This window comes from Panthera onca, chromosome B3, assembly GCF_046562875.1.
Source record: "Panthera onca isolate mPanOnc1 chromosome B3, mPanOnc1 haplotype 2, whole genome shotgun sequence".
NCBI lineage: Eukaryota > Metazoa > Chordata > Mammalia > Carnivora > Felidae > Panthera > Panthera onca.
This window is the reverse complement of record NC_138344.1, coordinates 50,025,045-50,037,777: the sequence shown is the minus strand read 5'-3', so window position 1 is coordinate 50,037,777 and position 12,733 is coordinate 50,025,045. Positions and strand designations below refer to the sequence as shown.

The 12,733-nt window shown below is 35.4% G+C and overlaps 1 protein-coding gene across 3 annotated transcripts in view; it reads left to right on the top strand.

The window, feature by feature from the left end:
* UNC13C (unc-13 homolog C) overlaps positions 1-12,733 on the top strand; it is a 612,857-nt gene that overhangs the window by 270,674 nt on the left and 329,450 nt on the right. For all 3 annotated transcript variants that reach the window (XM_060618476.3, XM_060618475.3, XM_060618477.3), the window contains exons 12-13: positions 3,695-3,922; positions 5,089-5,230. In XM_060618476.3, coding sequence (XP_060474459.1) covers positions 3,695-3,922; positions 5,089-5,230 — 370 coding nt within the window. The remainder of the gene's footprint in view (positions 1-3,694; positions 3,923-5,088; positions 5,231-12,733) is intronic.

Below are 12,733 nucleotides of genomic sequence, written 5' to 3'. Positions count from 1 at the left end.
TAAGGATGAATTCTCTTGCAGTTTTGTTGTGCATAATTGTATCGTCTGGTTTGTCAATTAAGTGTTTTTAAAAGTAACAATGATGGGGGCGCCTGGGTGGCTCAGTCGGTTGAGCGTCTGACTTCAGCTCAGGTAACGATCTCGCAGTCCATGAGTTCGAGCCCCATGTAGGGCTCTGGGCTGATGGCTCAGAGCCTGGAGCCTGCTTCCGATTCTGTGTCTCCCTCTCTCTCTGCCCCTCCCCTGTTCATGCTCTGTCTCTGTCTCAAAAATAAATAAACGTTAAAAAAAAAATTAAAAAAGTAACAATGATGCATTCCATTTGGATAATGTATTACACTTTATAAAGTGCTTTCCTGTACATTATCTCTTTTGATCTCATTTACGGTTCATCCTTTGTTGACATATTATTTACTGTATTTCTGTGCAGCTACCAGACCTTCTATAATACACTTTGAAGGAAGAGTCATATAAATGCAAATTTGTTTATATCTGATGACTTTGAGATAAGCAGACTAAGTCTGAATGAAAACAATAGACCCAAAGGGTTAGAAATTCATGGCAAATCGCAGCTATTTCAGAAACAGTTTCATTAGAAAACTCAGAGGAGATATGTGGGTTCGAAAAACAGTAGGGCAATGTAAAGTACTTGTAGATCAGTGACAAAAATTAATTACAGATTTGTCTTTATATGGCCAAAGTAGATAGACTTAAGTTGAATCATTTCCCTCAGACCAAACATGTAAGAGTGAAAGTAGAAGTTTTAAAATTCCACATATCTTTTCTAGGAATAACAGAGAAAAGGTTTAAATAGAAGTCTCTGATCCTATGCTCTCCCCAGAATAGTGGTTTCAAAGTTTATGACTGGTCTCTTTTCTACGTATTACAGTGTTCTATTCCAACATCAAGGGCATTGGTGAAGGATTTCACAGATAATTGTCAAGTTTACCTAATTTAATTCTTTAAAAAAAATTCAAGAGGCAGTTGTTGAGTTTAGAAATTTGATTCCTTTAGATAAAAAATTTCTTGATATTCTACCTTTGAATTTGGCACTTATTGCTTGAATGGGCATTATTTTGTGGGTAGTGGTCAGCTGGCTCTTCCTGAATTTAGAGAAATAATTTAAAATATACTTAACTCTCAAGAACGTTAACACTTTTTTTTTTTCCTATAGTCTTTTGGGAACACTAATAGCCAAAACATAATAGTTACTTAGAAATTGGAGGAGAGTTACGTTTTATGACACTTTTAACCTGTTGAACATTCATTCTTAGGATGGCTGTCACATACCAAACTTTTGGGGTACTTTGAATCTTGCGGTAACTTTTTCAAGCCTCCACTGTCTTTCTATTTAATGAATATTTCAGTACTTGAAGTACAATATGCCTCTTGGGTAGCTGGAACTATTAAATGTAGCCTAAACTAATTTCATTGTATAAGAATAATGCACTGTGCAGTTAAATCATTACTGATAAATTACAAGCATGGTTAATTGTTTAAGGATGTGTAATCTACTAATGTGTAGCTGTTCCAGCGCCTGTTTAAACAGATGACTGGGACATTTATAATGTCCTTTCAAATTACCTTAAATGCAATGCTTTCATTTTTAGTATTTTTTAATGTGGTTTAAGACTCAAAGGTTTATTTTGTTTTTTAATGATAAAGACAGGGAATATGCTCTTTCTATCATTAAAATATTCATCCCTTTAACTTTCTCTAATTACATCTTGGTTATTATGAATGTATTTTTTCCACATTAGGAAACAAATGTTATACTTTTAAATAAATGGAGTTTTTCACTAAAGTACTCCTGTTAAATTGGTTATGAATTTATTATAAGGAAAGTTAACAGCTGACCTCTTCGTCTTTGTCTTAGATTCTATGCTTAAATTGGGCTTAACATGCAAAGACTTATATTCAAAGAACATTACTGAAGCTATCCTTTGTGGTAGAAATGGTGGAGATAAATTATCCCATTTAGGCATGCCTGGACGGCTCAGTCTGTTAAGTGTCTGACTTCGGTTCAGATCCTGATAGCAAAGTTCATGAGTTTGAGCCCTGCATCTGACTCTGTGCTGACAGCTCAGAGCCTGGAGCCTGCTTTGGATTCTGTGTCCTCCTCTCTCTCTGACCCTCCTTCTCTCTCTCTCTCTCTCTCTCTCTCTCTCTCTCTCCCTCCCTCCCTCCCTCACTCCCTCCCTCCCTCCCTCTCTCCTGGAGCCTGCTTTGGATTCTGTGTCCTCCTCTCTCTCTGACCCTCCTCCTCTCTCTCTCTCTCTCTGTCTCTGTCTCTGTCTCTGTCTCTCTCTCTCAAAAGTAAACATTAAAATTTTTTTTAAAATTAAATTATACCACTTAGTCTCTAAACATTTCACTAGATATTAGTATGCCTATTTCAGGAATATAATATTTCAAAAAAATGTAAGTTGGATAATACAGTCATTTAGATGAAAATTGGAATTGTTGCTAGCTATGAACATGAGTTTTGTTTTGTTTTGTTTTTATTCTTTTCACAACATCTCAGTTGTTCTGATCCAAAAAATACTTGGTTTCAGCAGTGGCTGTTCCTGAAGCATTGGTACCTGGGGTTTTGCATTCTCATTTCATTCTCACTAAGGAACCATCAGAGTTGGAATCATGGTTTGCTGTTTACCTGTTGTATAATATTGTGCAACCCACAGGCAACACAGAACATTGAGAGTATCTAGCTGGTAGTTGGAGAATGTGAGGGACCCAAGAACTGACTTTTGGAAATCCTTCACTGCCAAAAGCATTGGCGTTATAAATAAAAATGCCCAGAAAGTTGAGACCAATCACCAAAGTACTAGAAATCAAAAAGGGTTTTAAGTAGAAATAATTCAGCCTGTTGACAAGTGTGGCCATATCACAGAATGAGAGTTCAAGCCTGTGGTCTGTCAGGTATTTAGAGATCACCTAGCCCAGTGGTTTCCAATTTAGTTCCAAGTAAAATCTTACACTATATTTCAATATATAAGAGAGAGTGGTGGTGTTTATTTTATAAGAAGAATTTAAGCACTCAATTATGATAAATTCCATCATTAAAAGTAAGTACTTTGCACACAAGTATTTGAAATTCTGATTTTTGAATGACACTTGCCTTACATATACAATCTATTTCTCACATTTGTGGGTGGTATATATGTGGAGTATATAATATCATTATTGTGTACATTCTGTTTGTTTTGAAAATTTTGGGGCGCCTGGGTGGCTCAGTCAGTTGGGCGTCTGACTTCAGCTCAGGTCATGATCTCACGGTCCGTGAGTTCGAGCCCCGCGTGGGGCTCTGTGCGGACAGCTCAGAGCCTGGAACCTGCTTCGGATTCTGTGTCTCCCTCTCTCTCTGCCCCTCTCCTGCTCTGCTCTGTCTCTCTCTCTGTCTCAAAAATAAATAAAAACATTAAAAAAAAAATTTAAATGACATATTTCTACAACCCCTGATTTCATCAAATAACAACAGAAAAATACTGGGAATCATGCAAGCCCATTTATTTGCCATTAACTCAAAAGACTAGTTCTGAATATTGTCCAGCAATATTTGTCCTGATCTTGTCCTGATCTCTCCTTAAAACTAAAGCATTTATTCATTCTCATATTCCTTCTTTTTCTCCCTCCCTCGGGCTATCACAAAGTAACTTTACATACATGTACATCACCATTGATTTTTCCATTATAGGAGCAGCAGAAAAGAGTTCTAAGCATGGTGCCGAAGACAAGACACAGACCATCATTACAGCTATGAAAGAAAGAATGAAGATTAGGGAGAAAAACAGGCCAGAGGTGTTTGAAGTAATTCAGGAAATGTTTCAGATTTCTAAAGAAGATTTTGTGCAGTACACAAAAGCAGCCAAGCAGAGTGTACTGGATGGGACATCTAAGTGGTCAGCAAAAATAACCATTACAGGTAAAAGTAGTTATCTTTAAAATTTCGATTCCACACTGAGATTTTCACATGTCTTAGAAATCACTGCTAATAATAAGAATAATAGGTAAGGTAAGTAGAATTTTTCTTTCTTGTCAGTATTGACCAGTGTAGTTGTATTTCAAAGTTCTCATATATATACTAGATGATTGAAGTAATTTCAGTCTGTTGGTTGTTCTAATCAAAAGCTCTTCCAGAGGAAGAAGGTTGTCTTTTACAATAGACTCATCAATGTGCTACAATTTCCAAGAGATTAGCTTTGTAGCTGTCTGCCACTGATAAATTACAAGAGTAGCTAAAAATCTCTTTAGTCAGTTTTTCTTAATGAGAAAACACACATTATTTTACTTAATCCGTGATCGATACCCCTCAAACAATTGATCCTAGAGTCAAGGCAATTTGAGCTTAGTGATGTCTGAAAATATGAACTCCTGAAGTTGCTTACAACATTAACAACAAGCGCATGCATGTTGTGTTAATGTTTACCAAGCGTCTTAACTTACTCATATGGCACTTATAAGATAAAGAAGCTTTTTATTTACTAGGTTGACTTGATCAATAGTGATAGCAAACTTGGAGTGATATGACTCTTGGTTTGGGTTCAGGTAACAATCTCATGGTTTATGAGATCAAGCCCCAAATCAGGCTTTCTGCTGACAGTGCAGAGCCTGTTTGGGATTCTCTCTCTCCCTCTCCCTCCACCCCTTCCACACTCATGCTGTATGTCTCAAAATAAATAAACAAACTTAAAAAAATAGTAACAGCAAGCTCATAAATAGAAGTAGAGTTTAAATTACGGACATTTGGATTATGTTGGATAAACTTTTGCATACTGTATGTGCATCATTATTTCTCTGTGTGTATGCAGTAATCTATATATAAGTATATAGCTGATGTGTATATGAAAGTGTATGTATATAGTTAATATTAATTACAAGCAAAAGCAAATATTCAAGGAAGGTTTTAATACTTAGCATTTTAATTATTACATTAAATATCTTTTTAAGTCCTAATGTTCATAATAGAAGCACTGGACGTGCATCTGTAAACCCAGTGTACAATGTGTTAGAAAATGCTTCATTATAAATAGTCCCTTTTTTTGTTTGAGGAAATCTTTATATTAAAATGTCCATTTTGGCTTATTTCAGTGGTTTCTGCACAAGGCTTGCAGGCAAAAGACAAAACAGGGTCTAGTGACCCATATGTTACTGTTCAAGTTGGAAAGAACAAAAGAAGAACTAAAACCATTTTTGGAAACTTGAATCCAGTATGGGATGAGAAGTTTTATTTGTAAGTACATAGTGTGAAAATATTATGCTTGTTAATGCATTTGGGAATAAATTTAGTAGAGGCATGCTAAATATAGAAGCAATAAGTATCTCATACTACCTATGCAAAAAATATAAAAAGATTGTTATGAAGTCACTTAATACTCTTATATTCTTTATTCTTTATCTTTGGAAGCAAGTGAGTAAAAAGAGTATTTCAAACAAAAGGTGGCATGGTTGGGGTGACTTTACAGGAGAAAAAGGAATAAATAATTTTGTAACTTGGGTTGACCCAACTCAATGAGGAATTTACTGGCTTGATTGACCAATATTTTGACGTCTGAAGATTTATGTCTAAAGGCAATAGATTTGGGCAGGATTTGGCCCATCCCACCTACACCATGATGAAATGGTTGATGATAACTTTTACAACCTCTCATTATCTGAGAGGTCATTTATTTTTAAGCGTCTTATATTTTACACTAAACAGCAAAAAGTTATTTTTCTGACATGGGTTCTTTTCTTTCTAGAGACATAAAATTACTTCCACTTAGCATTTGGTAGAAATGAAAATTCCTAACCCTGAATTTAAGGACAGTCATTTCATTTTCTTTCCTCCTTTCTGTGCTGATGGTTTAAACATGGATCTTGTTAACATGCTAAGTAGGTGAACTTAACACCTCCAGCTTGTTTGGGAATATAGGCAATAGTGAGTAAGAAATGAAAAGCTCTTCTTGTGTATATGGGCTGATGAGGGAAATGTTCAGAAATAGACTTGGGAAGTTTGTTGGGACTAAATAAAAGTGGGTGCTATAGAATGAGTTTGGATGGTTCCTCCCTTCACACTGATAGAAGGAACCATTTTTATATTCCTTCATTTGTTAACAGAAGGCAAAAATCAATTGACAGTCATAATTTCAAGTTTCGAAAGCAGTAAAATAATGAATCAAGCAGGATAAGAGCAACAAAAAAGGACAGGATTATGGCAAACTTAAAGCAACTAACTCTTGGAAAAATAGTCTAATTCTAGAGTACTTTGCGTTAAAAATCCTCTTCATCCCCCTATTGCACCTATTCCAACTATTCACCCCCCTTTATCCCAGAATTCCAGACAACCAGTGATCTTTTTACTGTCTCCATAGTTTTGTCTTTTGAAGAACGTCAAAGGGTTGGAATCACACAGTATGTAACCTTTTCATGTTGGCTTTTTTCTCTTAGTAATAGACATTAAATTTCCTCCATGTCTTTTATATGGTTTGATAGTTCATTTCTTTTTAGCACTGAATTTTATTCCATTGTCTAGCTGTGTCACAGTTTATTTATCTGTTGACCTACTGAGGAACATCTTGGTTGCTTCCAAATTTTGGCAATTAAGAATAAAGCTGCTATAAACTTTCATATGCAAGTTTTGGTGTGAACATAAGTTTTCAGTTCCTTTGAGCAAATGCCAAGAGGCATAATTGCTGGATTGTATGGTTAGAATATGTTTAGTTTTGTAAGAAAACCAGCAAACTGTCTTTTAAAGTGGGTGTACCATTTTGCATTCCCACCAGCAATGAATGACGGTTCCTGTTCATCTGAATCTTCTTTAGCATTTGGTATTGTTTGTGTTCCAGGCTTTGGCCATTATGATAGGTGCATCGTGGTATATTGTATTCACTGTCATTTCTCTGATGACTTATGATATGCAGCATTCTTTCAAATGCTTATTTGCCTTCTGTATATCTTCTTTGGTGAGGTTTTTATAAGAATTTTTAAAGAAGAGGTGTTTTTTTTTTTCTAATTACTGAGTTTTAAAAGTCTTTGAAGTTTTGGATAATAGTCCTTTATCACATGTGCTTTTTGAAAATATTCACTTCTTATTCCCTTTAAATTGTCTTTCTCTACTTCACTTTTTAACACATGCACAACTTAAAACTGTTTTGATGTCCTTGACTGCCAATTCTAACATCTCTGTCCATTCTTAGTAAGTTGTGCCTGATAGATTTTTCTCTTCATTATGTGTCATATTTTCCTGCTGCTTCACATGCCTGGTAACTTTATATAGGATGCCAGATTGCAAAAATTACCTTGCTGGTTGATGGATATTTCTGGCATCCTATAAATATTTCTGAGCTTTGCTGTGAAAAATAATTAAGTTACATGGAAACAGTTTGGGGTTTTTTTTTGGATGTTGCTTTTAGAATTTGTTAAGTTGAAATGAAATAGTGCTCAACTTTGGGCTAATTATTCCTCAATACTGAAGCAAGACTCTGCTGTGTAGTTTCCCCCCTGACTCATGAATAATAAATTTTTTAAGTCTTCCAGGTAGAAACAAGCGCTATTTCTGGTGTTGGTCAGTGCTGGGCACTGTTATTTGTAATTCTTTTGATGCCTCTTACCTGGGCCTTGAGTGGTTTCAATATGTCTTATCATGACTTACTTGATTACTCAAGAGGAACCCTCTGCAGATTGTCAAACTTTTCCTTCTGTTCAGTTCTTTTTGACATTATGCCTGTGGCCTATAGCTGCCTTGGTCTTCCTGGATTTTGGCTCTGTGTTTTTCACTCAGAGTCCAGTGGACTCCACCTGAGTTCCTTCTCCTTGCACAGTGACCTGAAAACCACCTCAAGGCAGTTAACTGAAGTAATCATAAGGCTCACCTTATTTGTTTTTTGTTTCCTTGGGATCACTGTCCTTTCTTGGCATATCTCCAGTATATTAAAAACCATTCACTTTGTCCACTTTTTGGTTTTTTGTGTGGGAAGGTATCTCAAGTCCATTATTCCCTCTTGACTAGAATTAGAAAGTCTGGAAATCTGAATTTAATTGATAAGTAGAATTAAATAAAACAGTATGAGAGTCAACACAAGACATGTCAAGCAACAGCCAAGTTCTAGAGAGGTTTTGTCCATAGGTTGCCAGTTATGTGTGTGAAATAAAGCATCCATATAAAGGAATACAATAGTATAAATACTTATTGTAATATTTTAATACTGCAAGGGGTTCCCTTGAGAAATCAGCTGAATAATGTAATGATAAGTGCATACATGTGAGAACACTACCCAAGAACAAGATAAGGACTATCCAGAAGGTCTAGGTGTGCCTGCCCGATGCTCATCCAGGTCAGGAGTTGAGTTTGTTCCCACCAGACAAGATAGAAAGTCTCATAATTGACGGGGCATGTATACAGAAGAGTATACTGGAATAGACAGTTGAGACAAGAATTATCTGTATTTGGGGGAAGTTTTCACTGTACTGTATGCCTTTGGTTTTTATTTTGAGAAGATGCATTATCTACAATGGCAATAACAATATATCTATTTTTTAAGCAACACTATTTTCAAGGAAGGAGAAATTCAAATTCAAACCCATTGCGCTCTGCTGTTCATATCATATATATATATATATATATATATATATATATATATATATATATAAATACACACACACACATATATAATTTGCATAATATTTTCAAAATATTTTTTGCTCTACAGACTATGTGTGAGTGTTAAGTTATACTCACACATGTTTTCTATTTGTCCCATCTAGAATACCAAAAACAAATGCCTAAATTTTCAGCAGTAAGTCTTTTTGTTGCTGGTTTCTAGAACTCCACCATTCCATTCATAATAGTGAGTTTCTACATTGCTGGTTCCAGAAAATATCATTTTGAATTTACCTGTGCATGCTTTCATTTTACCATGAAAGGCATGAGAATTTCAAATTTATCTTCTTTTATAAGGAGTTTTCTTTTGCAGAAGAAAATGAGTTCATATTGAATTTATGTGAAGATTTTGAAAAATGCATATAAATCATAGATGAGCTCATCCATGCCTCCCACTACCTTGACAGTTCTGCCCTGTGAACTGGAGTGTAAAAACGTGTCCTGACATTCTGAAAATAGGATATCTTATGAATAGTATGGCTATAGTTTGCATTTTGGGTAATTAAATTCTAAGCTTTAGCTTTTTCACTATGAAAAATAGTAACAATCTATACCTCACAGGATTGTCCTATTGAGATTATGTGTATAGATTTCATGGCGCTTGGTAAGCATTAAAAATGGCAGTATCATTATTATTAATTGTAATTATTAGCATTAATAACATAATCACATCCCTTGTGGTAAGATTCAGGACTTTATAGCAAACACGGCAATAATGTTTTCATGTCAAAAAAATCTCTTCTGAATAGTGAGGCCAAGAGAAGACTAATGAACAAAATGCTGTAAAAGGAAAGTATTACTGAAAAGAATTAGAGAACTAAAATTAGCACAGATCTGAGAGATTGTTTTAGTCAACTCCCTCATTTTAGTGAAAAGACTATTAGGTAGGTTATAGTAGAGCCAAGACTACAAAGCAATCCCCTGTTCTGAAGCCACAAAGAAGATGCAAGTAAAAATAAAGAGGAGTATTTTTTCTGACACCTAAACTATTCTCTTGGGAAAAGTCCTTTGACCTGAAGAAGGCAGGCACTCACAAGGCTGATAAGATGAAAATGAAAATGAAGTAATTTTTCAAACTTTTTTTGTTTGAAAGTTTAATAACCCCTCATTAATGGCAATCTGATACTCTCAAGAGATTAATGCTAAGTAATTTCTATTTTAATTTTACCTCTCTTACCTTGAGTTAAAAAAAGAAGTTTAAAATTTTAATCTTCATAAGACTATGGATGTTGTATGAGTTAAGAATGGGGCACTCTAGAAGGTTTCTGCCAAGAACAGAGGCATGACCATTTGAGCCCTTGCAGAAATACAGGTTAGGAGGGGTTGTTAACACATACAAGTTTTAAAGCATCATATGGCTATTAATTAAAATAACCTATATGAAAGTGCTTTGAAATGATAAAGTATTACATAAATCTAAGGTGCTTGTTATCTTTGCTCTTTGATCCTAGTAAGTTGTATATTTGATCATTTCATAATTAATTATGACATTTGATATTATTTTCCTATGCTATAGTTAATGAAATGTTTTATGCTTATCACAAATCATTTCCCCAGGAGGAAAAGGTGTAAGTTTCTTCCAGTGGATTTTAGAGAGAAAATGGCAGTATAATCTGCCTATTTGAATAAAATTTTGGAGTTAAGAGGGTTACATTTATGTTATGTAGATACTATTCTTTCAAGACTCTATGGTTGATAGTTGGTGCTTTGTTTTTGCTAAATTATAAAATGAAAACAAAACTTCATGCTGACTCCCTCCTATAGGGAAGCTGGCAGACATGTGTTATTTTTTAATTAATTAAAGTTTTTATCTAATTTTTAGTTAGCATATAATGTAATATTAATTTTAGGTGTATAATATAGTGATTCACAATTTTCATATATCACCTGGTGCTCACCACAAGTACTCTCCTTAATCCTCATCATCTATTTTACCCATCCCCCACCCAGTTCCCTCTGGTAACCATCAATTCTCTATGGTTAAGAATCTGTTTCTTGGTTTCCCTCTCTCTTTCTTTTTTTCCCTTTCTTCATTTCTTAAATTCTACATATGAGTGAAATCATATGGTATTTCTCTTTCTCTGATTTATTTCACTTATCATATTACCCTTTAGCTCCATCCATGTCATTTGCAAATGGCAAGATTTCATTCTTTTTCGTGGTTGAATAATATTCCATTGTGTGTATGTCTCACATCTTTATCCATTCATCAGTCATCGGACACCTGGGCTCTTTTCTTATTTGGCTATTGTATAGATTGTTATACACATCAGGAAACATGTATCATTTTGAGTTAGTATTTTTGTATTCTTTTGGTAAACGCCTAGTAGTGCAAATCCTGGATCATAGGATAATTCTATATTTAACTTTTTAGGAAACTCCATACTATTTTCCAGAGTGGCTGTACCTGTTTGTGTTTCTACAAACAGAGCAAGAAGGTTCCCCTTTGTTAGTTATTTTTTTTAAATTTGTATTAAAGAGTTATTGTAATTTTTAAAAAATGATTATTATTTACTTTTGAGAGAGAGAGAGAGAGAGTCAGAGTGTGAGCAGGGGAGGGGTAGAGAGAGGGAGACATAGAATCTGAAGCAGGCTCCAGGCTCTGAGCTGTCAGCCCAGAGCCCAATGTGGGACTCAAACCCACCATTCGTGAGATGATGACCTGAGCTGAAGTCCAATGCTGAACCAACTGAGCCACCCATGTGCCCCTAAAAAATTATTTTAATAACATAGTCTAGTCAACACAATGCCTGTGGTAGGAGTACAAACATATTCCCATTACTTATGGTGGTGTTGAACAGGCACAGCAATGGTGTTTAAACACCTTACTTATGTAATTGACTAGACAACCACCTCCACTTGCTTAGTGGATATCAAATTCCACCCACATTTCCTAAGTGCCCATTTATGCAAATCGCTGTACTTACAAGGCCAGTGGAAAGTACTGACTTGAAGAGTGACTTCACATTATACCAAAAAGCCATCTAGACTACAACTTGATAAACTTAAGTTCCAGAACTTTTCTGGATAAACATGCCTCTTGACATCCAGAAGCCCTTTAGCCCCTGTGAATCTGTTTCACCATGGACAGTGTGCAAAAAAATTACTCCCTACCTTTAGTCAATAAAATTTCTTTTAAGAGACACTGTACATGCAGACTCATAACATGTAAGCACTAGAAACTCATAAAATTGTTGTTTAGAAAGGCGTAATTGCCTTGATCCATTTGAAGAATGTCAGCCATGTTCAATTTACAGCTAACCAGATACGGGGCACACAGGGTGCCTCAGGCCCATGGCTCTCCACCTTTTCATGTGCTGCTCAGCTGAGGGCTGAGTAGGAATTAAGCATAAACCAAGCTCTATAGGAGATAGCTTATTTAAATACTACAATTAAATACAAATATCTCCATAGCACAGCAGATCAGTATTTTAAAATGACAACCTGCATGTGATCAGTGATTTGATTTATTGCCTAGATCACTAGCACAGGCCTTTTCTGGGCTACTTGGGAAAGGAATATTTCCTCAGTTGTCTGTGCTAGCTTACAACAATGGTGTTAACATCAAGAAGTCATTTGTCAGGAAGATTGTTCCATAACTGTCTAAAGCAAAGAGTTTAGTCACACTTTGTGGGATTAGAAGTTCGTTTACTAATCATTGTCTATATTGTGAGTATGCCTGGCAGTAGGGAGATACAATAACCAGTACTGCCTTTTACTTAGTAAATGAGATTGAGCCATTACCCATCCACACAGCAGAGTCAGTAGAATATCTTTACTTTATCACTGCTTCATACCAGAAACTAAGGGTTTTGTAATAAGGAGAGGAAGAGTATGTGGAAACAGATTTGGGCTGAAGTCACTGAAGTGTGAACTTAAGGTCTCCAAAGAGAGTTGATTGCCAGTCAACAAACACTAAAATTTCAGATCAGGACAGATACTTGGAGATAGCACTGTGATAGTCCATAGGCCAAGGTATAAAAGGCCTTGTACTTAGTTGCAAACTGAGAATTAAGTAGAATTTAAACACAATCCCCCAAATCTTGAGGAAGCAGTTGGATTAAAAACAGCAAACCCTTGGGGGCAGTGAGAACT